Here is a 27,583-nt window from a genome sequence, read left to right as displayed (position 1 = left end):
GCCGAGACCACCGCATCCACGACTGGCGAAGCTAACGTAGCCCGATCCCCTTCAGGAATGGGATACAGGCGAGCCATGCTGCGCGCCAGCCGAAACGGCGTCTCCGGCGTTTTCCACTGCTCAAGAATAATATCCCGAATATCCTGATGCATAGGAAAAGAGCGGGAAACGGAACGGATCCCTCGTAACAGAGGGTCCCCCACACGCGGAGTCTCCGGCGGCGCGTCCTCAAAACGCAAAGCCGAAGAAACCTGTTGAATAAGGTCAGGCAGCTCATCTCTCTGAAAAAGGCGCACCACGGACGCCTCGTCACTGGAGAACGGGAAACCCGACAACCCGCCGCCAGCTTCCGTCCCCTCCAGAGGGTCCTGGAATTCCTCAGAAGGGTCCAGGTCCTCCTCCAGACCGACACGTTCCTCCGACCACAAATCCTCGTCCCACGACACCCGCGGACGCTTGGACAAGAGAGGCGGCGGAGGGGACGTCACGTCAGACGAGAGAGGCAAAGCCGCAGGGAGCGCGGAGGAAACCCCACCCCCCGAGACCCCCTGGGCGCAACCGGGACCCCCAGCCGCCTGAAAATAGGCTTTGCATAATGAAAAGAAAAAATCAGGGGAAAAACCCCCCGAGGGTCCCAAGGGACTCCCTGCCACAGCAGGGGACCCAGCAGAAACCTGCCCCTGCTTAGCCAAAACAGGGGGAAGGTCACCTGAGGTGGAAGACAAAATGGAGGGGCCAGACAGAGAAGATGGCGTCTTTCCCGCCAAAACAGCTCCCTCCATAGCCTGCAGCGGCTGAGAGACCTGAATAGTCTCAGCCGCTAAAACAGGCAAGCCGGCATCAGCTGTCAAAATATCAGCTGAGAGGGAATCCTCTAAAACCCGACCGTCGGCGGCTCGGGGAATCCCTCCGTGGGCGGACGGAGAAGACCGGGCTTCTCCACCGTTCCCTGCCGACTCGCGAGGCACCATCGGCGGGGAGCTCTGGGCGCCTGCAGCCGCTGCCGACGGAGCTCCTCCACCGCACCGGCCTGAACACCGCTTGCACAGGCCGGCCGCGAGTGCCTCGCGTCTGGAGCACAATGAGCACTTTTTCCCTTTAGAAGTGCTCATTGCTCCATACGCGACCTAGCTGTAAAAAAGTGCCGGTTAGTTGAAAAAATACAGTAAAATACAGTTTTCTTAAAGGGATACAACCCTCCAGACCAGCACTACCTCAGGATTTTTTTTTTTTTTACAGAACAGACTCCACAGGCTCTCGAAGCAATATGCCTTGCTTGATTTAGGGGGCAAGGCTTACTGCTGAGGCTCCTCTAAAAAAATATGGGGAGGTGGAGGAAGTGGGGGGAGGGACCCCGCTCGTGACCCGCCGGGTTTGACACCCCCGAGGTCGGACGAACCCCCAAACAGAGTCCGTCCAAGCTCCGTCCGGCTAAAAACAGGGACAATAAACCCCTAAACAAATTCCAACAGCCCTACCAAGGGAGATGGGTACAGATCACTCAACACCTGCTGGAGACTGAAAGAAGACTGAGGGAAATAGAGAGGAGGGGCTAGGATATACTGTCCCAAAGTTTTGTTTTCAGTCTCCACCTGCTGGTCATGATTAGATATATACCCAATCGTAAAGTTAACCTCTACTGGTCTGGAGAGTGCTAAAGAACGGCAATAATCCTTTAAACTCTTGTGAAACACACTATGAGACTTGGCTAAACCACAAGTCACTATAAACCCAAACTGGGTACTATGGAGAAGTGCTTGGGGTCTCAAGCACTCACAACTATAAGCCTGATATATTTTTCAAGCTAATAACCATAAAGTGAGCTATCATCAGTCCCATATATTCTCCTATTTTTAATATTTTCAATGTTTTAATTGCTTTAATGGTTTTATTATATAATGATCTTCATTTATTAAGCGATACTCTCCCACTATAAGATATAGTCATGAAGTACTTAGCTTCACCAAATGTGCTTGACGACGGAAAATCTCCGTTTCGCTCATATTACATTTAGAAGAGCTTCATCATAGTACTTAGTTTGGGTTTATAGTGACTTGTGGTTTAGCCAAGTCTCAAAGTTTCTAGTGTGTTTCACAAGATTCAGTAACGGGCCACAATTGTTGGGGAGCAATTTTCGTGCGCAGATTTGTCAGTGTACCGGGGTGGGAGGATTGTACATAGTGAATGGGATGTCAGGCCCTTAACTTCTGGCAACAATTTCTCATCTCCACTTACTGTGTTGATGTCATCTTACTCTCTGATCTTGCAGCTGGTACAAAGACAAAGAGCTCCTAGAATATTCCTACCCGGGATACCTCTCCTTAAATGAAGATCACATGAGCATCATTGCCAATGCCATTAATGAGGGATTCTATACCTGCCTGGTGAAGAGAAAAGATCAAATTCTCACCACCTATTCCTGGAGGATAAAAGTTAAAGCATGACCAGGAATGTGACTTTCTTGGCAATTTCAGCCGCCACACAGAATGTTGTGCGTTTGAGCTGTCGCCCTCCGGCCGCAGCAGTGGTTAGAGCAGCTGTCAGCCTTGCAGGAGAAGACAATCAGGGAATCTGGGAGTTTGCCAAAGCATCAAAGATGTGATTATAAAATATTGCTTTCTATTCCACAACGCCAGCATTAAATATTAAAGGACAATGCAGGAGACTCCGCTTTCTTTTCATGAATTTTAGAACAAGAACATAAACTCAGCTCTAAAGGATCAAGAAAATAAAGGGGGAGATGGGACTTGTATACCGCCTTTTTGTGGCTACATATTCAAAGCAGTTTACATATAAACAGGTACTTATTTTGTACCTGGGGCAATGAAGGATTAAGTGTCTTGCCCAGGGTCACAAGCAGCAGATCTGGGATCAATCCCACAACCTCAGGATGCTGAGGCTACTCCTCCCCTGGTACTAAATCTCCATTTTGAGAATTGCAAAATGTATTCTCTGACAATCTGAATGCACAGCTGATAACTAGGTTCATAGACAAAACCGCCAAAGACAAAGGCGCGCGCCGACAACTGAGCACAAGACGGAAGCGTGTGCCGAAGAAAAAGAGTGTTTTTAGGTGCTCCGACGGGGGTTTTGTTGGGGAACCCCCCCCCCACTTTACTTAATACAGATCGTGGCGGTGTTTCCCTGTTTTTTAGGGAAAAAGTGAAGTTGTCAGTAAAATGTGGGGGGTTACAACCCCCCAAAATGCCCCCACAACGCAGCGCGATCTGTATAAAGTAAAGGGGGGGGGGTTTCCCCCCATACCCCCATCAGAGCCCTTTAAAAGTCATTTTCTTCGGCGCGCACCTCCACATTGCGCTCAGTTGTCTGCACGCGCCGGCACGCGTTTGACCTGACACCGATAACTAACCCCTGCTTTTACAAAACTGTAATGCGGATTTTAGTGCTGGCTACGGCAGTAACATCTCTAATACTCATAGAATTCATATGAGCATTGGTACTGTTACCACCAGGGCCAACGCTAAAAAGCACGCTAGTTTTGTAAAAGGGGTGGGGTTGGGGAGTAAGTTATCTAACTCCATTTTTGAAAGTGCCTTGCCTATAGAGGACACAGGTATGGAGTGTGCACAGCTTACAAGTCAGCTCTTTGTTGCAGAAAAGCAAAACATTTGATCACAAATGAGGACGTGTAGGAGCTCAAGGGAAGCTAAGATACTGCAAGTTAATGAAATGGCTTTTTACCTGGTGAGGCCTAAGATCTCATTCCAGTTGACAGATATGTCATCACAGCCTTGCTGTTCCCATCCTAATGTGCCACTGGACTTTTTGTTCATGCAGTAAGATATAGAAACATGATGGCAGATAAAGGCCAAATGGCCCATCCAATCTGCACGTCCACCCCATCCACATTCTCCTCTTCTCCGTAAGAGATCCCACATGCCTGTCCCACACTATCTTAAATTCAGAAAGTTTCAAGTTTGATGAATCGCTTATTTAGTTTTACTAAGCGAGATACAACATTAAGAAACAGTCTTCATCTCCACCACCTCTACCAGGAGACTATTCCACGCATCTGGCACCCTTTCTGTAAAGAAGTATTTTCTTACATTACTCCCGAGCCTATCGCCTCTTAACTTCATCCTATGCCCTCTCCTTTTGGAGTTTTCCTTCATTTGTAAAAGACTCTCCTCCTGTACATTAATGCCACAGAGATATTTAAATGTCTCTATCATATCCCCTCTCTCCTGGTTTTCTTCCAGAGTATACAAATTAAGTTCTCTAAATATGTTCCCTTAAGATTTATGGCAAAGGCCACTAACCAATTCTGTCGCAGCCCTCTGGACCGACTCCATCCTCTTTATAGCTTTTTGAAGGTGGAGTCTCCAAAATTGCAAACAGTATTCCAAATGGGGCCTCACCAAAGACATATACAACTGCATCATCATCTCTCTTTTCCTACTGGCCATTCCTCTCCTTATGCACCCAAGCACCTTCCAGGCTTTGACCGTCACTTTTTCTACCTGTTTTACCCTGAGATCATCAGACACTATCACCCCCAAGTCCCGCGCTTCTTCCACGCACATAAGTTCCTCTCCTCCCATACTATACTGTTCTCCTGGATTTTTGCAGCCCAAGTGCGTGACCCTGTATTTTGTTAGCATGAAATATCTTTGTTGCCAATTGTCTTGACCATTCTTCAAGCTTCACCAGATCCCGCCTTTGGGGTGGCTAGCCTATTACAGAGCTTGGTATCATCCGCAAAAAGACAAACTTTGCCAGACAGTCCTTCCGCAATATCACAATATCTGCAATATTTGAGGCTCCAACCCTCAAGTATCATGGGGTGCAGAGCTATGGGAATTCTCAGTACAGGAAGATCAGGAGCTACAGCAGACAGGTGTATTGCTAGGACTAAGGGCAGCAATACTTACTTATCCCCAGAGGCAGCGCCTGGTAAACCATATTGAAATCCTGCAGCTTGACTGGTGGAGGGCTCTGTCAGTTGCACATGATGGCAATTGGATTTTGAATTAAGAAACTTGCTGCTGATGCCCTGCCTCCCAGCTTTGCTTTTTTCTTAAAGATAACTTCCCCACTTTGGCAGTACCAACCATGTACAATTAACATTGCTATGGACCCATGTTCTCTATACAAAACTTTCTTCTGTGTCACTACTGCATTAGACATACCAAATCATATACATTTGTATCTGAAATTTTTCAATAAAGATCTAACAAACAAAAAAAGGATTCTTTTGAGTCCCTTTATCTAATCTAATCTGTAATTTTTAACCCACTTAATCCCTATAAAGGTCCAAAGCAGTTTACAATGTGACATATCATTAAACAATTTATAACAGATTAAATAGTAAAAAACAATAAAGATCTAATCTTCAGTTAATTCAGAACAATATTCTAATTGCATTAAGATTCAGAATGTACAGCATGGTCAACAAAAGAAAAATAAAGAGCATTGTCTGGACGTCACTTAAACAGAAAGGGCTCATTACCAGAGTAAAACTCAAGACAGGGAAAGCACAGAAGTGCAAAAGTATTGACATTAATGGTAAGTTTCAATCAACCAAGGAATCATCCTGAGGAATGGTGAGGCATAGTGGAGTATTCCAAAAGTGGTTTAAAAAAATTAATAAAACATTTTTTAACTTAAAAAAAAATAAATTTCAGAACGTACATTTCTCAAATAGTAAGGTTTTCAATCCCTTCCGAAATAGGATTCTTTAAAGTGGTAGATTGTTCCAAATTTGAACTGATTGATAGGAAAAAGAATTTACTAAATATCTTCTAATCTTTATTCCTCAAAATATGGACTAACTAAACCCATTCGATGCAAGGAATGACTAAATTCTGCTCACAGTGAACTGCCTGTGTTGGAACTAAGCCATAAAGAATTTTTAAAACAATACAATTAGACTTCATAATTATTTGAGTCTGAGGCTAAGGCTTCTCAGCGCGTGGAGGCAGCAAGGGCAGGCAGCAGCTGAGGAAGCAGGAGAGCCAGAGGGAGAGGAAAGGAGGCGTTTTTCAGGTCAGAGGAGGAAGCAGGGGCTAGCGACAGCGCAGAGCGGGTGGCGAGAGGTAGCTCCGCCCACTCGCACCGTGTCACAGCAGCGTCGGTGCCCGGACTCCCCCCCTTAAAAGGAGGGGCCAGCGGCGCTAAGGCTTCTCAGCGCGTGGATGCAGCGAGGGCAGGCAGAGGCTGAGGAAGCAGGAGAGCCAGAGGGAGAGGAAAGGAGGCGTTTTTCAGGTAGCTGCGCGCCGTGCACCACTCATACACACCGTGGGACATAGGAACGAGAAAGGAGCAATGGAGGCTGTGGGAACCCAGCAGAGCTACCCAGTATACTGCATCGGGTGCCATATGTATGACTACCTCCCCTCCGGGAGGCAGGCATACATATGCGGTCGATGCCAGGAACTGGATAGCCTGAAACAGGAGGTCGGGAGACTGCAGGTTAGAGTCCAGGAGCTGGAGGGACTCTGCACCATGGAGCAGCAATGCTGGGAAACTAAAGACACCACCAGAGAGAGCCACATCGCGGAACAAGTTAGGGAGCTCGAGAAGTTCATTGAGGAGGCCTGCAGGATGGTGGAGGCACAAGAACACCAACACACCAGGAGAGAACCGACAGTTGGACGACAGGAACCACCAGACACCATGGGAATAGGACCTTGCGGAGGACCTGGGCAGACAGAGGAGGAGGAGACCCAACAGAGCCAGGAGAAAGGACTAGCGGACTGCGCAGATGACACAGACCTGAGACCTTGCGGAGGACCTGGGCAGACAGAGGAGGAGGAGACCCAACAGAGCCAGGAGAAAGGACTAGCGGACTGCACAGATGACACAGACCTGAGACCAGGGGCGGAGACACAGCAGAGCACTGTCTCTCTGGTCTCAGATCTGTGTCATATGTGCAGAGGACGGACAAATGGACTGCACATATGACACAGATCTGAGACCAGAGAGACAGTTGAAGAAGGGGAGATCGGCTATCGTGGTTGGAGACTCAATCCTGAGAGTAGACAGTCACATAGCCGGAGGGAGAGAGGACCGACTGGTAACATGTCTCCCGGGGGCAAGAACAAAAGACATCATCAACAATATCGAGAGGATCCTGGAGGGAGCCGAGACGGAGGAGACAGCAGTAGTGATCCACATCGGAACCAATGACATCAGCAGGAGAAACTTCAACAGGACTACACTAACTGACCAGTTCAGGATCCTGGGGAGGAAACTGAGACTGAGGGCAAGGAAGATAGCCTTCTCAGAGATCCTGCCAGTACCGAGAGCGGACACAAGGAGACAGAGCGAACTACAAGCAATTAACGTTTGGCTGAAGAGATGGTGCGATGAGGAGGGTTTCCACTTTGTTAGGAACTGGACTACTTTCTTGGGGAAGAACAAGCTCTACAGAAGAGATGGACTGCACCTTAGCACAGCTGGGACGAGGATGCTGGCACGCAACGTCCAGAACGTCATAGACTTGGCTTTAAACTGAGGAGAAGGGGAAAGCCGATAGTTGATTTGACCTCGACACATTGGACATCAGTACCTGACAAGGATACTGATCTGGGACACTGTAAAGGAGGGCTCGGGACTGAGTGTGTATTTTTTGAAAAAGGACCTAAGGACGCATTGCAGGGACTGAGGGCACAAATGGAACTGGTAAGCGGCACTAACACAGAACAACAGGAGCCAGAGGGGCAAAGACTTTGTGAAAAAGAGCCCAGGACTGAGTGGGAATTACGAGAACAAGAGGTGCAGGGGAAACAGGCTGAGGACATCACAGACACACAGCAGCAGGAGGAGGATGAAGCTCGGGGGCTGGCAAACCATGAGGAGGACTGCAGGGGTACCAAAACAAGAGGAAAACAAAAAGATAGGGCAAAAAACTGGGTCTTAAACTGCCTATACACAAATGCTAGGAGCTTGAGGGCCAAAATGGGAGAACTAGAAATCACTGCCAGCAAAAAGGACCTAGACATAATTGGAGTCACAGAAACGTGGTGGACTGAGGACAATCAATGGGATGTGGCCATACCAGGGTACAAACTATACAGGAGAGACAGGACACATAAAAAGGGTGGAGGAATAGCGCTGTACATAAAAGACTCCATACCCTCAACCAGGATGGAAACAACAGTACGGATGGATGGCTTGGAATCACTATGGGTGAAGCTACAGGGAGGAACTGGGGCAGACATTAAATTGGGACTGTACTACCGCCCACCAGGACAACATGAAGAAATCGACCAGGACCTGGAAGCTGAACAGAGGCAGGTATGCGGAAGCGGAAATGTGGTGGTGATGGGGGACTTCAACTATCCTGGGATAGACTGGAGTATTGAGCACTCAAACTGTGCAAGGGAGAACAAATTCCTAGAGGTCACGAGGGACTGTTTCATGGAGCAACTGGTCACGGAACCAACACGGGGTGATGCCATTCTTGACCTAATCTTCAACGGACTAGGGGGGCCAGCAAAGGAGGTGGCAGTATTAGCGCCGCTAGGTAACAGCGATCACAACACGATCCAGTGCAGGCTAGAAATTGGATCATCAAAGGGGAAAAGAACCACAACGACGGCACTCAACTTCAAAAAAGGAAATTATGATGCCATGAGGAAATTGGTGGGAAAGAAACTCAAAGGCAACATAGGGAAGATGGAATCCGTAGAAAAAGCCTGGACCTTACTCAAGGGAACTGTGCACGAAGCGCAAAACCGGTGCATCCCCAAGTTCAGGAAAGGGTGCAAAAAAAATAGAACAAAAACCCCAGTGTGGATAACAAATGCAGTGAAGAAGGCGATAAACGACAAGAAAGCATCGTTCAGAAAATGAAAAAAAGACCAAACAGAGGAGAACCAAAAAGTGCACAAAGAACACCAGAAGGAATGTCACCGAGTGGTTATAAAAGCAAAAAGAGAATACGAAGAGAGACTGGCAGAGGAAGCAACAAACTTCAAGTCGTTCTTCAGATACGTCAAGGGGAAGCAACCGGCAAGAGAAGAAGTGGGACCATTGGATGATGGAGACAGAAAGGGAGTAGTAAAAGAAGAGAAAGAAATAGCTGACAGTTTAAATGAGTTCTTCATGTCAGTCTTCACGATGGAGAATACAACCAACATTCCGGAACCCGAGGAGATCGCAATAGGAGACCAAGATGATAAGGTGGTCAATTTAGAGGTAAGCTAAGAAGATGTACTCAGGCAGATAGACAGACTAAAGAGCGACAAATCGCCAGGTCCGGACGGCATTCACCCAAGGGTACTCAAGGAACTAAAAAACGAAATAGCGGAGCCACTTCGACAGATATACAACCTATCCTTAAAAACCGGAGAGATCCCAGAGGATTGGAAAATAGCAAATGTTACGCCCATCTTCAAGAAGGGCTCAAGGGGCGACCCAGGAAACTACAGGCCGGTGAGCCTGACCTCGGTCCCGGGAAAGATGATGGAGGCACTGATTAAAGACAGCATGTGTGAACACACCAAAAAAAAATGGGCAGCTAAAACCGAGTCAACATGGCTTCTGCAAGGGCAGGTCATGCCTCACAAACTTATTGTACTTCTTTGAGGGGGTGAACAGCCAGGTGGATAAAGGGGAATCTATAGACATCATTTACCTTGACTTCCAAAAAGCCTTCGACAAGGTACCACACGAGAGACTGCTTAAGAAGATATGGAACCACGGGGTGCAAGGGGAGGTCCACCGATGGATTAAAAACTGGCTGGCAAACATGAAGCAGAGGGTTGGCGTAAAGGGCCATTACTCAGACTGGAAAGGGGTCACGAGCGGAATTCCGCAGGGGTCGGTGCTAAGACCGCTCCTGTTCAATATCTACATAAACGACCTAGAGGTGGGAACCAAGTGTGAGGTCATTAAATTTGCAGATGACACCAAACTATACAGCAGGGCTCAAACCAGGGAAGACTGCGAAGATCTCCAAAAGGATCTAACGCAGCTGGAAAAGTGGGCCGAAAAATGGCAAATGAGCTTCAACATAGGGAAATGCAAGGTCATGCACGTGGGGAAAAAGAACCCGATGTTCACATACAAAATGGGGGGAACACCACTAGGGGTCAGCAACCTGGAGAGAGACCTGGGAGTAATGGTAGACGCAACACTGAAGGCATCGGCGCAGTGTGCCACAGCCTCAAAGAAAGCAAACAGAATGTTGGGTATCATTAAGAAGGGTATTACGACCAGGACGAAGGAAGTCATCATGCCGCTGTATCGTGCAATGGTGCGGCCGCATCTGGAGTACTGTGTCCAGTACTGGTCGCCGTACCTCAAGAAGGACATGGCAGTACTTGAGGGAGTACAGAGAAGAGCAACTAAACTGATAAAGGGAATGGAAAATCTCCCATATACAGACAGATTGAAGCAGTTGGGACTTTTCTCCCTGGAAAAGCGGAGACTTAGAGGAGACATGATAGAAACCTTCAAGATCTTGAAGGGCATAGAAAAAGTAGACAGGGACAGATTTTTCAAATTGTGGGGCACCACAAGTACAAGGGGGCACTCGGAGAAATTGAAAGGGGACAGGTTTAGAACAAACGCTAGGAAGTTCTTCTTCACTCAGAGGGTGGTGGATACATGGAATGCGCTTCCAGAGGCTGTTGTAGACAAGAAAACTTTAATGGTTTCAAAGAAGGTTTGGATAGATTCCTAGAAGAAAAAGGGATTGAAGGGTATAGATAGGTATAGACCACTACTCAGGCAATGGGCCTGATGGGCCGCCACGGGAGCGGAACGCTGGGCAGGATGGACCTATGGTCTGCCTCAGCGGAGGCAACTTCTTATGTTCTTATGAAATGGCAGCCTTACTCAACAGTAACACGACTATTTCCCTTGTTTACTAGTTGATTGGTAAACCACAGGATCTTGGTTTAAGTGGTGTTCAATTTGAGTTTATGAGCAATGGCCCATAGTTTTAGTTTATCTATACATATGAATATTTTGGAGTAGAAATTGTCATTCGTTATTCTGGAACTAACATAAAAATAGCAGCAGCATTTGAATAGCAAAGCTCATACTTTTCTAGAGTTCAAGATTCCAAGGAACTCATGAAAATGTTAAAATAAAATTGGCAACAATAACGAATCCTGTGGAATTCTACATGGTGACTGCCAAGTCTTGGATATATTATTCTTCATCTTTACTATATTATCTACAATTGGTCAAAATTTTTTTAAACCAGTACTAGGCCTGTGCTGCCGATGGTTATGTCTTCAAGTTTACAAAGCATCAGTATGTGGTCTATCATATGAAAAGTCACTGATGGGTCAAAATGTAATAGTATGGCTTGAGTGCCAGCTGCTAACAGATCCCTAATCTTTGGTACTAAAACTCTGCCACTAAGGACCCCTGAGTAGATTACTAGGGTTTCCATTTACCCCTTTGTCCTAGCTGAAAATGGTGACCCTGTTCCACCAATAGAATCTGAGAACTGAATATATTTGTAATCTGGGAATTAAATACTAAAATGTATCTTTCTCACTAGCAGCAATCTGTTAAATTGAACAGCATTTGCCTCTCCATCACAACACCTTCCCTTTCCTCTCTAGCTGCAAGCATTCCGTCGACTCATCATTTTTTTTTCTGTACACAAAACATTAACATTATAGTCAATTGTGAAAAAGATTTCTGGATTAGCAGAGAGAAGTACCGTATATACTCAAATATAGGCTGAGATTTTTGGTCCAAAAAAATGGCCCAAAAATAGAAGTCTCGTCCTATATTCACGTCATCACCCAGTGACCACCCGACACCCTCCCGGACTTGCTGACGGCCTGCCGTTAGGCTGGGACAGGAGGGATCCTTCCTGTCTCCCGTCTGATACTAACAATTTTTTATTTCCCCTCCGCCCCCCCGCGTACATTTTCCCTGGTGGTCCAGCGGTGTATGGACAGGAGCAAGCTTTCTGCGTTCCTGACCTTCCTTCTGATCTCACAGCCAGCGGCGCACCCGGCCGGCACGCAGGAGCGAGCTTTTTGAGCTCTTGCCTGGCCCTGTGCAGCTCTCTGAATGGCTGCCGCCAGTTCTCGTGGCACTCTCAAGAACAGGTGGCAGCCATTCAGGGAGCGGCGGAGGGCTGGGTGGGAGCTTGGAAAGCTCGCTCCTGCGTGCCAGCCCAGGTGCGCCACTGGCCATGAGATTGAAAGGAGGGGCAGGAACCCGGAAAGCTTGCTCATGCCCATACACCGCTAGACCTCCAGGGTATGCGTGGGTGTGTGTGTGTGTGTAAAAATATTGTTAGTAATGGCCGGGGCGGGCCTGTCCCGGCCTACCACTAGACAACTCGAGGGGGAAAAGAGTACAGGGAAGGAAGGTGGGACAGGGTGCAGAGCCTGGCAGGGAGTGAGGGGGGCTAAGTTCAGTGCTTGGTAGGGCAGGGAGGGAAGGGGGCTGGTTGTAGAGCCTGGTAGGGAAGGGGGCTGAGTTCAGAGCCTTGCAGGGCAGGGAGGGAAGGGGCCTGGGTGCAAAAATTGGCAGAGAGAGGGGCTGAGTGCAGAGCCTGGCAGGGGAGGGCAGGGACACTGGGTGCAGATCCTAGCAAGGCATGGCACTTGAATATTAAGCCCCCGTCTTATATTCGAGTCAACCATTTTTCCTCCTTTTTGGGGGGAAAATGGGGGTCTCGACTTATATTCGAGTATATACGGTATTTTAAATAAAAACAAACAGTCACACCAACCTCTATGAACATACATTTACGGTACTTTCTTTTTGCTTGCCATGTTGGCAGTGAAGACGGATACCCTGCATAGTTTTCACTACACGCCCAGGCTTTTGGCTGTTTGTTCCAAGTTGCTCTGCAAGTTTGACTCCTGAGGAAGGCGTCTTTTGGCATCGAAACGCTTGTCAGTGTTGAGATTTGTGATGATTGATGACATTTCAAATAAAGATCCTACCTGGAAAAGCATCTCGTTCCCTTTTCCCTCTTTTTACTATGCTTCTAGCCTTCGTAGAAATTTTGTGCTGTTATTGTGTTTTCCATCTATACACACGCTGCAGCTCTGGGTGCTCTTTTCTAACCTGGTCACCTGTTTTACAGCCTCTATTTAGTCCTGCAACTGTTTATGTTAACAAGTCAAACAGGATTGCAAACACAATGTAGGGTGAAACCTCTTGGTGAGCTTGAACAGCACCGACAAACATAGGGATTCCATAAAGTTCAGTCCTAAACAAGCTATCCATATAAAGACTAATTTTGTTTGTTTTCCAGATTCAGCACTTGATTTATAAGTTCACTAACAAAACTAGCTTTGTTTTCTAAAAACTCTTTTGTTTCCTAAATTAAAGTGAAAGAAATTTCTCTCTCCAGCAAAACTCATGAAATACAATAGGATAAAAAGTTTCATTTTGAGTGGTGCAGGGGAAAGAAGACAAAATTCTTTCACAAGCCATAGAAAAAATAATTAGACTTTTGCCTGTGGGAACCACCTGCCACAAGTTTGGTTTGTTATTTTTTTTTTTAAATTAAGATTTTAATTCTACAAATTTACAACCACAAAAGTATGAAACATGAGTCCCAGACGGTTTCAGGCCTGTCTGCTAATATTTTTTAAATGGTCCTTGCCATCAGTCAATAATCTCCATAGTACAGTAACAAAAAGAGGCTCCCTACACACACCCTGAAGGGAGCTCTGACGGTATCACAGTCTGAACATTTTGAATAAAGAACCATATTATGGCCTGCAGAAGGATCTATAAACTGTTTCCTTCCAGATCTCGCTCCAGTCTCCCAATTTGTCAAGATTTATTTTGCTTTCTCCTGTGCTTTGGTTTTAAAACTTGAGGCTGAAGCCAGGTCCAGCTGCAGAGGCGCCTTGATTCGTGGTGGTGAGGTGGAAGCCGCTGTCCTTCAAGTCATCGTCACCCTGTGAAATGAAGAACATCTATTCAGCCTGCTTTCACTTTAGCTGCTAATGAGGATTTAGCATACCAGTAGGTTTCAGTGCAGGCAGCAAAGGATAAACCCTTGACTGTCCACAAGTTTTAAATTGTTGCCAATTCAATTATCATATAAGGAAAAAGAATAATAAATTAACATTAATTATTATGATAATTATTGGCCTCCACACATCTTTAAATCTATTAAAATGACCATTTTGTATTGCATGTAAACGTTCCATTTAATAATTGACAGAATGGGGGGATGGGGGATGGGTGGGTTATGATAATTTAATATATATGTGCATAATTTAATTGATTAATATACATAGGAATTATATTATTCATGTATAGATATGAGATGGGGGTGGGATATAAATCTTTTAGGTATATATTGTTAGGGAATTATCAAGTGATAATGTAATATGTTGTGTTCATATTTTAAAGTACACTTGATGTATATGTTAACATGAATAAAGATTTGGAGAATACTATTGTTGGAAGGGATGGGAGGGGGAGGGGTTTTTATTTATATATTTATGCTGATGTTTGATTAGATTTTCAAGTGATTTGTATGATCTAATTGATATTTTATTGTACACTTGATGTAAGAAATGAAAATGAATAAATATTTGGAAGTAAATTGTTGACAATTCAACTATTTTTTTCAGCGTGATTATAGTAAAAGCCACGCCACGCCTTGCAGATGCTGGCCAATACTGATACACAACTGATAATACCCCATTGTATATGAAGAATAATGAACCATCAGCAAATACCCTTCTGGTTGATCAAGAAAAACTAAGAATAATTGTCAGCTAATATAACCTAACAATAAACTGTCAAGATTCCAAATTTTTTGTTTTAAGGTCTAAGTTAGTTCTAATATGCAAGGAAAAAATATCACAATTTTATCTTGGAATAACAGCTTACTTTTATGTTGACTGCTGTTGTGTTGAATTATTTTAGTATTTTGTTTTAACTGTAGGATTCTACTTTAATTTTAAATAAATACTGAAAAAATTTCAAATTAACTTATTTACAGGTGCAACATATCTGATAATAAATCATGTGCATTGATTCCCTTGGTTTTGTATTTAGTGCTTGAACTGTATTTTTCGATGTTTGTATTTGTGTTGCATATTATATTGTATTATTTTGATGCTTTTTTTTTTTTAAATATTCTACTAGTCGTTAATGACCTAGCAAGCTAAAAGTCAAACAAATAAATGAAAATCAAATCTGCTGTAATGTCTACATTGCTTTCACCGAGTCCTGAATCTTACCAGCTGACTATATCCGAGACCCCCTTCGGGGGGCCGAGGACTTGTGCCACGCTTCACCCTTTGTTGTTCACTCTTTGCTGGCCAAGTGGGAAACATGGAGGGATCAATGGGCAGCGGAGTCTCCCGAAAATACTCATGCTTCAGACCATCTTCTGCATTGATTCTACGAGCTGGACAGTATGTTAAGAACCTGGAATAAGGAAGGGAAGAAAGACAGAGCTTAAAGCAAAAAAGGAACACTGAATTTAATAACAAAACTCAGGCTAAATGGGAACCCTTTCTTACTCACTGCTCATAGAATTAGTTTATGGACATTCATTGCTCATTTGTTTTATTGCATAGTCAGGTGGAGGAAAGGGGATTTTAGGGTGGTGGTGTTTATATGTATATAGCTCTCTAAAAATTAGAGGTTCCTATTTGGGCCTTTATGTCTGAGAAGCAATTTGTTTAACATAGTGTGTGTTTTGAACTGAAAGGTACTGAGATTCATAAATAAATATTTATGTTATGTTTTGCTTCTTATGTTTGATGCATATTGGTTTTTCTTTTTAACACTGACTTGAACTTCTAATAAAAAGTCCTCTAAAAATAAAAAAGCATAAAATGGAAAATTAAATAGTAGAGCAGGATAAGGAAAAATGTATTTGCCAACTAAATATTTACTGCCCTTTTTAAAAGATAAAAAAATAATAAAAAGTTTAGGTTCTTACCTTGCTAACATCTTTTCTAGTAGATAGAAACATAGAAAGATGATGGCAGATAAGGGCTATAGCCCATCAAGTCTGCCCACTCTATTGACCCACCCCTTTAAGTCTACTGACCCCCTTAATCATACAGCCACTCTACTGACCCGCTCCTTCAAGTCTATACCCTAGCGACCCTATTCCTTGACTTGACCCTTGTAGGGAACCCACATAGGTATCCCATTTATTCTTAAAGTCTGGGATGCTGCTTGCCTCAATAGGTGTATCATTCTGGACGGATGGGTAATATCGCCTGGAGGAAGGCTAACACTATCGAAATTGGAACAAAGAAAGGCCCTGCCTTCTCCTTAATGCATCAGTGCTGGAAAATTTCCCATGCCTTAGCATAAGCAGAGACCATCAAGGGCTTTAGGCTGAGTAGAGTAGCAATGACTACTTCTGAGTATCCCTTGTGTGCTAATGCTGTGCGCTGAGAGAGCAAAGCCATGAGAGCAAAGCAATCCGGATCTTCTATGACTACTGGACCCTGAGAAAGAAGGTCTGGCTGTACTCAGTCTGAGACTTGTGCCCATCTGAAAACACACTAGCTCTGCGTGGCCAATCTGGAGCAATAAGAATGACTGCTCTCCAAGCTTGCAATCCTGTGGAGAATTCAGCCTATCATGAGCCATGGAGGAAACACCTACAAGAGCTTGCTCTTCAGCCACGGCTGGACCAGAGCGTCCAGACATGTGCTTTCAGGCTTAGATCTTCGACTAAAGAATCAGTCTGCCTTCTTGTTTCTTGCTATCATCAACAGATTAAACATTGGGCGACCCCAATGATGAAAAATGGCTTGGAACGTTGGAAGGCTGCCGCAGTCATTGACCATTTGCCCAGATCCAGTGTCTGTCTGCTGAGGAAATCAGCTTGGACACTGTCCACTCCCGCTACATGTGCCGCTGAGAAAGCCTGAAGATGAAGCTCCACCCAACTGAACAGTAAGCAAGCCAGAGTGCCTTGGTGACTCAGCTGTGCAATCTTGGTGCCTCCCTGGCGATAAACATATACCACAACTGTAGCATTGTCATAAGAACATAATAGCAGCCATACTGGGTCAGACCAATGGTCCATTCCTGCCCAGTATCCCGTCTTTACGGAGGCCAATCCAAGTCACAAGTATCTGGAAAAACCCCAAATAGTAGCAGCATTCCATGCTACCATCCCATGTCTCCCCTGAGCTGTCTTTTCCAAGCTGAAGAGCCCTAACCTCTTTAGTCTTTCCTCATACGACAGGAGGTCCATCCCCTTTATAATTTGGTCTCTTTTCTTTGAACTTTTTCTAGTGTTGCTATATCTTTTTTGAGATAAGGAGACCAGAACTGAATGCAAGACTTGAACTGCTTCTTCTGCAGCCTCTGCAACGCCAATCAAATGGCTTGAAGTTCCAATCTGTTGATTGACCACTTCCTCTGGAAGGCTGAACAACACTCCTTGATCGAGTGTCCGTTGCAGAGAGTCCTCCAGATGAACAGGCTGGCATCTATTGTCACCATTACCCACGAGACTATTCTGAGAGGCATGTCTTTTGATAACATCTGTGGGCACAACCACCAGTCCATATTGGCCTGGGCTTCCAGGGTCCGTGGCAGAAACATCTGCAGGGAGTCCGACTGAGGTGACCACCATGATAGCAATGTGTTCTGGAGAGGACGAATGTGAGCCTTTGGCCAGGGGACGTCGTCTATTGTGGCTGCCATAGAGCTTAGCACCAGGAGGTAGTACCATGTGGACGGAGCTGGTTTGGCCAACAAGCTCACTATCTGGATGCAACGCTTCTGTCTGTGTGCCTCTGGAAGACAGACAAGACTTTCTGTTGTGTTGAAGAAGAGCCCCAGGTATTCCAGGGATTGGGACAGAACCAGCTGGCTCTTTCTGAAATTCACTATCCAACTGTGGATCTGCAGGACCCGGACCATGTGCGCCATCACTTGTTCTCCTTCTGGGAATGATGGAGCTCTGATAAGCCAGTTGTCCAAGTATGGAAAAACATGCAAACCTATCTTGCATAGATGGGTAGCTACCACCACCATCATCTTAGTAAACGTGCAAGGTGCTGTTGCCAGTCCAAAGAGAAGGGCTGAGAACAGGTAATGATTTTCCAGAAATCTAAGGAACTTTCTGTGGTCCGGAAATATGGAGTTGTGCCAGTAGGCTTCCGTCAAATCCAGAGAGATCAGAAATTCCCCCATGAAAAAGACCAAAAAAATAAAGAAATAAACTGAGCAGATCAGAAAGACTTCTGGCTTAAGTGCAACAGGAAAAAACTGAAGGGTGTAGCAAAGCCCTCTAGTGACAGAGGAGGAATTCAAAAGCTGGAGTGGATTCCTTCAGCACGGCTTGCGAGCACTGGGATATTACCTGTCTGTCAAGAATGACACAGCTATTGTACTAGAAAATGAATTAAACAGATCCAAGCAATCTGTTCTAGTTCTGTTCTGAACAGCTGTAAACAAAATCTTACAGATGCCAAGGCCTAGCCTGCCAGCAGGACGTGAAAAGTTCTACAGATGCCTTACAAGCACATACTTGTTCATAAGATCAAATCCCTGGTCCGAGAGGAGTGCCCCAAATCTCTTGCGCAGGTTATTATATGGGTACTCAGTGAATGTCATCTTCTTTACCGCAGGAAGCTCATTGTAACCAGGCCATATCTTCTCGCTGGGGCTTCCCAGGTCCTACAGCATAGTCATAGCATCAGGATAAGAGACAGCTATTAGCAGAAGCATGTAAACTTTATGCAATACGTACTACACTTCTCCCCCTCAATATTTGCGGGGGTTAGGGGCAGAGCAGGCCCGTGAATATTGAAAATCAGCAAATAACTTTTGGGCTGACTCTGATCCACCCCTGCCTCCCTCCTGCCTCCCCCCCCCCGGCATCCTGGACCTTACCTGATGCTCTAGCGGTCTTTCGGGGCAAGAGCGATCTTCCTATGCTCCTGCCCAGTGCAGATCATGACAGGAATTCACGGCAGCCATTCTGGATGAGTGATCTGCACAGGGCAGGAGCGTAGGAAGATCGCTCCTGCCCCGAAAGACCAGGTAAGGTCCGGCAGGTGGGGGTGATTCCGGTTTTAGGAAATCAAAAATAATTGAAATCGCAAGTCCTAAAAATGCGAATCGGGAGGGGGAAGTGTACACTCATTCTCCTGAACATTAGGCAACACCCCCACAATTCTTTCTTTCTTTTTTTTTTTTTTAAATCTTTATTCATTTTCAAATCAAACAACAACTCCACAATTATTTCAAGGATCTCTTAGAATCTTAAAAAACATTTACAGTTCTCAGAAGACTTTACCTTAAAAACTTTGTTAATTTGATCAATTTCAGACTTCCCAGGGAACAGCGGCTTCTGTGTCAACAGCTCTCCAAATATACAACCTACCGACCACATATCAATAGCCGTAGAATATTCCTGTAACAAAAAGGAGCAAATTACTATTATATGTACAGTATCCATGCTTACCATATGAATATCTGCATTCTGCTTTGGATGTGTCATGTCAGAGAAGGCCCTCAATCATCCTCCTTTTTTCTTTATAGACATCTCTTGATCCCTCTCCCAATTCCATACTTTCCAATGATTCTCTTTAAAGAAGAATCACCTTGTGGTTTTGTTGTGATAATCCCTTGAAATTTGGTAAACAAGTTAATCATGTCCTTAAATTCTGTTATTTTCAATTACAACAGATTCAACTGTTGAAGCCTCTTCTGATGCAGGCCAACTTGGAGAAATTGGTACATGCATTTGTCACAAAAGCAGGCTTGATTACTGCAATTCCTTATGTCAAAAACTGTCAGAAATGACTTCAGCTCCCCAAAATACTGCAGCTCGCCTAATAGTTGGTGGCAAAGGATAGGCCGTGTAACACCAATTTTAACTGATTTGTACTGGCTACCTGTAACAACCAAATTTACTTTTACAATCTTGTGTTAAAATCACTATTGTATTTAGACACACCTAAATAGCTTTCAGATATATTAGTCAGACAAAATCAACAACATACTTTACATTCTTTGCAATGTTGTTTACTACAGCTTCCTTCACTTCTGATGATTAAATTAACAACCACAAGAAAAAGAGCATTTAGTTCTATGGGACCAAACTTGTGGAATCCATTACCTGGTGAAATCAGTAGTTCAACTATTTACCTTGGATTCTGCAAGATTTTGAAAACCTGGATTTTCCAGAATGTTTATCAATGAACTTTTCCGTTTTAATACTATGTTTGGTTTTTTGTTTTTTGTTTTAAATCTTTATTTTTGTTTAATACTATGTTAATATCTGTTTTGTATGAATTGGTTTTTGTTTATTTCATTTTAATTGTGAATTGATGTACTTTTGAAGATGGTTCACCCACCCTTTCACTGCAGCATCTGGGCTTTAACAATATGGGTATAAACATGTCATGCAGAAGACCCTCATTGCAAAACTTCGGATATCCACTCAAATTAAAATCTGTAAATAGGGCTGTATGTTGATTCAAATTTTTAATCGCATGAATAATCGTGATTATAAATCATCCCTTCTAGGGTGCAACAGATAGCAGATGTACACTCAAACTGACATATTTCAATTACTAAACTAAAAATAACAATTTATCTTACCTTTGTTGTCTGGTGATTTTCTTTCTAATTTTCTCATTCCCTGTGCTTGCAGCAGACATCCAGCATCTCTCCCATCTTCTTCCTCCTCCCCACCACCCCCGTGTCTACCATCTCTCCCTTTCTCTCTCCCTCCCCACCACTCCTGGGTCTGCCACCTCTCCCTTTCTTTTCCCAACTGCCCTCCCCCATTCAGCATATCGCCCTCTCCACCACCCCTGGGTCCACCATCTCTCCCCCTTTCTACCACTCCTGGGTCTGCCACCTCTCCCTTTCTTTTCCCAACTACCCTCCTATTCAGCATCTCACCCTCTCCACCTGGGTTTGCCATCTCTCCCTTCCTCCCTCCCATCTTGCATTTCTGTTTAATGGGAGGTCTGGCAAGGGAGCTCCAGCGGGCCCCAACAGGCAGCCAGGAGTTACCCTGCTCGACCTATCCCCCCCCAAACCTGTATTAATCATGTTAATTTTTTAACATGAGTTATTAACACATTAATCACGTTATTAACATGTTAATTGTTCAGCCCTACTGTAAATGCTTTGATGCCTAACAAAAGGCTCTCTACAAGCTAAATATATTAATTTTAATTTACTAGAGTGTACAAAAAAAAAGAGGGAGATAAGATGCATGGGCAAACTTTTCAGAGGGACATGAGCTATTCTAGAAGACACCAAGTCTACCATAGCAGCACTAAAGGACTGACCTTAGCTCCCAGTAAGAGCTCTGGTGCTCTATACCACAGTGTGACAACTACCGGTGTGTAGGGTTTCAGTGGGGAGCCATACTCTCTCGCCAGTCCAAAATCACCAACCTAAGCAAACAAGCACACACAGAAACAATGTGTAGAAGCAGTATGAAAAAAACCTTTCCAAGATTAAATTTTGTAAATGAGACATCAGAAGGAAACATTTCTCTCCCTCAACTACATGCAACATATATCGTTTCCATACAGTTTGGAAAATGATCCACATTTTTTCCAATGTATATACTAAGCTCAAATTTTATCACTGCAACAGAAGTCTCCATTGCCTAGTTTTAAAATGAGAAGTCAGCAGTTTTTGACATAAAATACCAAGAGCTCCTTTTACAAAGTTGTGCTATGATTAGCGGTGTACTGAATTTGAAGAAGCCCATTGGAACAGAATGACCGTCTTCACATTCAGCGTGCCACTATTGGTGGCGTAGCTTTGTAAAATGAGCCCTAAGTGAACAATTAAAATAAAATTCAATGATCTTGTAAGTATTCCAGTGTGTGAAGTGACAGAGTACGATCACCTGACATGAGATCCCTTCCCACAGATGAGTTCCTGTGCTCTAGGGGGTTCCCAAAGCTATCCTAGTGACCCAATAGCCAGTTGGGCTTTCAGAATCCTCATTATTAACATGCTTGAGATAAATTTGCCATAGCTACTACTACTACAGGTACAAGATCCTGTCTAGTGTTACACTCATCTTTTTGTTTTGAATATCTTTCCAGCTGAGAAGGAAGAAAGGGGTCTCAGCACAAGGTATACCCCCTTGGTAGAAGATAAAAATGGTCTTCTGCCTCCTCTCTACCACAATCAACTGAAACAGGAACTAGCTTCAAACAAGCATCCAGGAGCTCCACATAAGATCCACCTTCTGGGGATAGAGAAATACTGATATGTGGAACCTGCAGAATGCCTTTTAAGGTTCAACACACAATTCTGTATTATCTATCTCCATTTGCTGGTTGATAGATATAAACCACAAATTCAGGACTGGTTTCTCGAGGATGCTAGGGAAGGAGAAATTAGGTTCTTACCTGCTAATTTACTTTCTTTTAGTTTCTCCAGACCAGTAGAGGTTAATCTTTACGAATGGGTATATATCCAATCATGACCAGCAGGTGGAGACTGAAAACAAAACTGTGGGACAGTATATAATATACTCCCTTCTCTATTTACATCAGTCTGCCGAATAGCCAAGCAGAACTAAGAACTGGAAAACAGAAAGAAAACAATACTCCGAACAGGAGTAACAAATAACATACCCAAATGCTGTTGGAAAATGCAGCGGAGAAATACCAGAAGGAAAATGTCCCCACAGCTCGCCAGCTAAGCCAGCCGAGCCACAGCCGCTGTTCTTTAATTCTCCCCGGCCCTAGAAAAATACTAGAACCCGCAGCAAAAAACAAAAACTGCCCGCGAAACAGCCCCAACAACAACAACAACAACAGACAGGGTGGGGACCTCTACTGGTCTGGAGAAGCTAAAAGAAAGTAAATTAGCAGGTAAGAACCTAATTTCTCCTTCTTTAGCACTCTCCAGACCAGTAGAGGTTAATCTTTACGAATGGGACGTACCAAAGCAGTCCCTCACACGGGCGGGACCCCCGAAGGGCTGACACCAGAACACACACACCGAACACCGTGTCCTGACGCGCCAGAACATCTACCCGAAAGAGTCTGACAAAGGAATACAAGGAAGACCAAACCGCAGCCTTACAAATGTCCACTGGAGGCACGAGCGACGACTCAGCCCAAGAAGCCGCCTGACCCCGAGTAGAATGAGCTTTGAGAAACTCTGGAACGGGCTGCTGCCCCAGAAGAGAAGCGGAAGCAATAGTCTCCTTGAACTAGCATGCAATAGTAGCCCTAGAAGCGCCAGCCCCCCTAAGAGGACCAGTCAGAAGGACAAAGAGATGATTTTATTTCCTGATCTCCTGGGTCCGTTGCACATAAGAGCGAAGGACCCGACCAACATCCAACTTGCTCAGCTGTCTTTGCTCAGAAGAGCCCTCCCAACTACCCAAGACCGGGAGGACCACAGATTGATTGACATGAAAAGGAAAAACTACTTTCGGCAGAAAAGGAAGGAACAGGCCTCAAGACAACCTGCTCCCTAGAAAACTCCAAGGGAGCCCTACAAGAGAAAACCTGTAGCTCAGAAACACGCCTAGCGGAAGAAATGTCCACCAAAAAGACCGTCTTCAGAGTAAGGTCCTTCAAAGAGCAGCCGCCCAACGGTTCGAAGGGCGGGTGCATCAGAATAGAGAGAACCAGACTGAGATTCCAAGAGGGAAAAGAGGACCGCACGGGAGGCCTGAGCACCTTGGTCGCCCGCAAAAAGTGAATCACATCAGAAATGACTGTCAAACGCTGACCCGTCACAAACCCCCGAAAGGCTGACAAGGCCACAAGCTGAACCCGGAGAGATGCCGAAGCCAGGCCTCTATCCAGGCCATCTTGCAAGAACTCTAGGATGTTAGGCACAGAAACGCGAAGAGAGACCACTCCCCGCACCTGGCACCACCCCTCAAAGAAGTGCCAAATCCACACAGAAGCCTGAGAGGTAGAAAGCCTCCAGGACCCCAAGAGTGTAGAAATCACCCTATCTGAATACCCCTTCTTACCAAGGCGACCCCTTTCAAAAGCCAAGCCGTAAGACAGAAGGGAGACGGGTCGAACATGGGAATGGGACCCTGCGTCAGAAGGTCATCCAAGGGAGGCAGTGGAAGAGGATCCGCCACCAGAATGTCACCAGATCTGCGTATCACGGATGCCGAGGCCAATCTGGAGCCACCAGAACCACCAGACCCGGATGGCGAACAATGCGGAGAAGAACTCTGCCCACTAATGGCCACGGAGGGAACATGCACAACAGCCCCTCTGTTGGCCATGGTTGAACCAGAGCATCCAGACCCTCGGCCAGTCCATCCCTGCGACTACTGAAGAAGCGGAACACCTCGGCATTGCCACTCGTGGCCGTCAGGTCCATCAGGGACTGACCCCAAGCCTGCATTATCAACTGAAGAGCCACAGGGCTGAGACACCACTCTCTGTGATCTAAGATGTGACTGAGGAAGTTCGCCTGAACATTCTCCACCCCGGCCATGTGAGAGGCCGAGAGGTCCAGAAGGCGTGACTCCGCCCCAAAGCATGAGCCGAGCCACCTCCTCCGCCACCTGAGCGCTCTTGGTGCCTCAACGATTGACATAAGCCACCGCTGTGGCATTGTCAGACCGGACTCTGACCGACTTGCCCATCAAGAGGGAGCGGAAGGCTAACAGCGCCAGAGGGACGGCTCTGGTCTCCAACATGTTGATCGACCAGGATGCCTCCTCCATGGACCAGGTGCCCTGAGCTGAGTGACCTAGACACTGAGCACCCCCAACCGAGGAGACTGGCATCCGTGAGAAGCACCGTCCACTGCGATAAATCCAGACTCATCCTCTGGACCAGATGAGAGGTCTGGAGCCACCAAAGAAGACTGCAGCGCGCCAAGCCTCGCAGAGGGACAGGGACCTCCAAACTGAGCCTCTGGGGTGACCATCTACGGAGCAGAGCATACTGAAGAGACACATGTGGGCCCGCGCCCACCTCACAACATCCAGGAACGCTGCCATCGACCCCAAGACTTGGAGGAAATCCTGCACCCGACGACACCGGGACGCCAAAAGAAGGCGAATCTGAGATTGCAATTTGCTTACCCGGGCCTCTGGAAGGAAGACCTTCCCCAAGGAGGTGTCGAACAGAACCCCAAGGTACTCCAGATGCTGAGCGGGGACCAACCGACTCTTGGAAAGGTTGACCACCCTGCCCAGTGACCGGAGAAACTCAACCACCCGAGCCGTAACTCGGGCGCTCTCCTGCAACGACTTCGCCCGAAACAACCAGTCATCCCAGAAGGGATGCACCAGAATGCCCTCTGACTGCAATGCTGCCGTGACGACCACCAACAACTTGGCAAACGTCCGGGAGTCGTGGCCAGGCCCAAGGGAAGCACACAGAACTGATAGTGCAGACCCAATATCGCAAAGCAAAGAAAGAGCTGAGGAGAGGCCCGAATGGAAATAGGCAAGTAGGCCTCCGCCAGAGCGAGAGAAGTCAGGAACTCCCCCGGCTGAACCGCCAGAAGGACAGACTGCAGTGTGTCCATGCGAATAAAAGGGAATTCTGAGAGTCCTGTTGACCTCAGTTTAAACCAAGGATGGGCCGAAAGGTCCCCTCCCTTTAGGGCCCCATAAAGGAAATGGCATACCAGCCGATACCGCAGTCCTGAGGGGACACTGGACAACTGCTTTGAGATCTAGCAAGCGCTGAAGGACTGGCGAAAGGCTAGCGTCTCCCATGCCACCTGACATGGAGAGGCTAGATATGATCCGGCAGAGAGCGGGCAAAATTCAAGTACATAACCGTCCCGCACCACCACCAGGACCCACTGATCGGACGTGATCTTGGCCCACTTGGGAAACAAGTTGCGAAGCCGGGCACCCACGGGAACCAAAGGGGGTGCCGGCAAAGAGACATCGCGCAGGACGGGCAGCAGGGAACCGGGGGGGAACTCCCAGCCCCCCGACGGGCCCCCTGAAAAGACTGCATGCGCTAAGCCAACCGGCCCCTGGGAAAAACCGGAAGCCTGGAAAGAAGCAGTCCCATGCCCCAGGCGAAACTTGCGAAATTCCCGCAGACGCCCCCGGGCAATGCCAACCCGAGATGCCGGGCGGGCACGGTCCTCAGGCAGACGGGGCACCTCAGAGTCCGTCAGAGTCTGAACCACCGGAACTAAGTCCTCTCTAAACAAAAAACAACCCCCGAAAGGGAAATTTTGGGAAGTTCAGTTTTGGACACGGCAACCGCCGACCAAGCGCTGAAGCCACAAGGTACAGCATGCGGCCACCAAAAGTCCCAGACTTAGCAGCACCAAGTCACAAAGAACAACCGAGAGGAACGAGGCAGTCATCTCAAACTTCACCACCTCCTGATCCACTAAGGACCAGTCATCAGACTCACGATCCAGGACATGCTCAGACCACCGAAACACAGTGTGAGCCACCAGCCCCACACAAATAACCGCCTGGACCCCCAAGGCAGAGACATCAAAATTATACTTAAGAAGTGTCTCTAACGTACGCTCCTCAGAGACCCTAAGAGCAGAACCGTCCATAACAGGCACGGTATTACATTACATTACATTAGGGATTTCTATTCCGCCTGTGCCTTGCGGTTCTAGGCGGATTACAATAAAGATGATATCTGGGCATTTCCAGTAGAATTACATTACAGGTATGCCGCTTAGGAAGTGCCGAGACCACCGCGTCCCCCATTGGCAAAATTAAGGTAGCCCTATCCCCCTCCGGGATGGGATACCCATGAGCCAAGGCGCACACCAAACGAAATGGCACCCGTAGGCCACTGCGCCAACACAAAATCCCGAAAATCCTGACGCACAGGAAAAGAGCGGGAAACAGGACAGACCCCCTGAAGCAGAGGGGCCCCATACGTGGGGTCTCCGGTGGCGCAACTTCAAAAATGCAGCACCAAGGAGACCTGCTACATCAGGTCTAAAAGCTCATCCCTCTGAATAAAAAGCGCACCACGGACGCATCTGCTCTGGAAGACGGGAAACCCGCCGCCCCGCTGCCAGCGGGCGTCCCCTCTAGAGGATCCTGGAAGCCCGCCAAAGCAGCCAGGTCTTCAACCATGCCAACACGCTCCTCCGACCACCAATTCGCAATCCAAGCCCCCCCGCGGGCGCTTGGATGAGGGAGGAGGAAGAGGGGACGCCACACGAAAAGAGGGAGGCAAAGCCATAGGGGGCGCGGAGGGAAACCACCCCCGAAACCCCCCAGGTGCACGTGGGACCCCCAATTGCCTGCACAAAGAAAGAAATTAAATTGGGGACAAAAACCCCTGGGGGTCCCCAGGGACTCCCTGCCCCAGCAGGGGTCCCTGCTGAAACCTGCCCCTGTGTTTGCAATACAGGGGGAAGGTCACCTGAGGTTGCAGACAAAATGGAGGGGCCAGACAGAGAAAATGGCGAAGTTCCCGCCAAAAATGCTCCCTCCATGGCCTGTAGCGGCTGAGAAGGCTGAACAGTCCCAGCCGCTAAAACAGGCAAGTCGGCATCAGCTGTCAAAAAAAAAATCAGCTGAGAGGGAATCCTTCGGGGAATCCCTCCGTGGGCGGTTGGGGAAGACCGGGCTTCCCCACTGCTCCCAGCCGACTCGCGAGGCACCATCGGCGGGGAGCTCTGGGCGCCTGCAGCCGCTGCTGACGGAGCTCCACCACTTCACCGGGCCAAGCTACTGATTTCAGTCCGGCCGCGA

At 46.6% G+C, this 27,583-nt stretch overlaps 2 protein-coding genes across 13 annotated transcripts in view; one reads left to right on the top strand and one right to left on the bottom strand.

Moving 5' to 3' along the window:
* MMP23B (matrix metallopeptidase 23B) overlaps positions 1 to 3,054 on the top strand; it is a 38,300-nt gene extending 35,246 nt beyond the window's left edge. Inside the window, exon 9 of the mRNA XM_033921350.1 lies at positions 2,270 to 3,054. Within this exon, the coding sequence (XP_033777241.1) occupies positions 2,270 to 2,444 (175 nt within the window). The 3' untranslated portion in view covers positions 2,445 to 3,054. The remainder of the gene's footprint in view (positions 1 to 2,269) is intronic.
* Positions 3,055 to 12,399: 9,345 nt separating this feature from the next.
* LOC117349186 (cyclin-dependent kinase 11B) overlaps positions 12,400 to 27,583 on the bottom strand; it is an 86,209-nt gene continuing 71,025 nt past the window's right edge. For 5 of the 12 annotated variants that reach the window (XM_033922341.1, XM_033922338.1, XM_033922339.1 and 2 more), the window contains 5 exons: positions 21,216 to 21,323; positions 19,205 to 19,321; positions 18,434 to 18,582; positions 15,162 to 15,351; positions 12,401 to 13,862 (listed from right to left, as the gene is read on the bottom strand). In XM_033922341.1, coding sequence (XP_033778232.1) covers positions 13,770 to 13,862; positions 15,162 to 15,351; positions 18,434 to 18,582; positions 19,205 to 19,321; positions 21,216 to 21,323 — 657 coding nt within the window. In that variant the 3' untranslated portion in view covers positions 12,401 to 13,769. Of the gene's footprint in view, positions 13,863 to 15,161; positions 15,352 to 18,433; positions 18,583 to 19,204; positions 19,322 to 21,215; positions 21,324 to 27,583 lie in introns of all 12 variants that reach the window. The other 7 variants (XM_033922332.1, XM_033922331.1, XM_033922334.1 and 4 more) reach the window with 2 other exon arrangements.

Source organism: Geotrypetes seraphini, chromosome 15 (assembly GCF_902459505.1).
Source record: "Geotrypetes seraphini chromosome 15, aGeoSer1.1, whole genome shotgun sequence".
NCBI classification, from domain to species: domain Eukaryota; kingdom Metazoa; phylum Chordata; class Amphibia; order Gymnophiona; family Dermophiidae; genus Geotrypetes; species Geotrypetes seraphini.
This window is presented reverse-complemented; position numbering and strand designations above follow the sequence as displayed.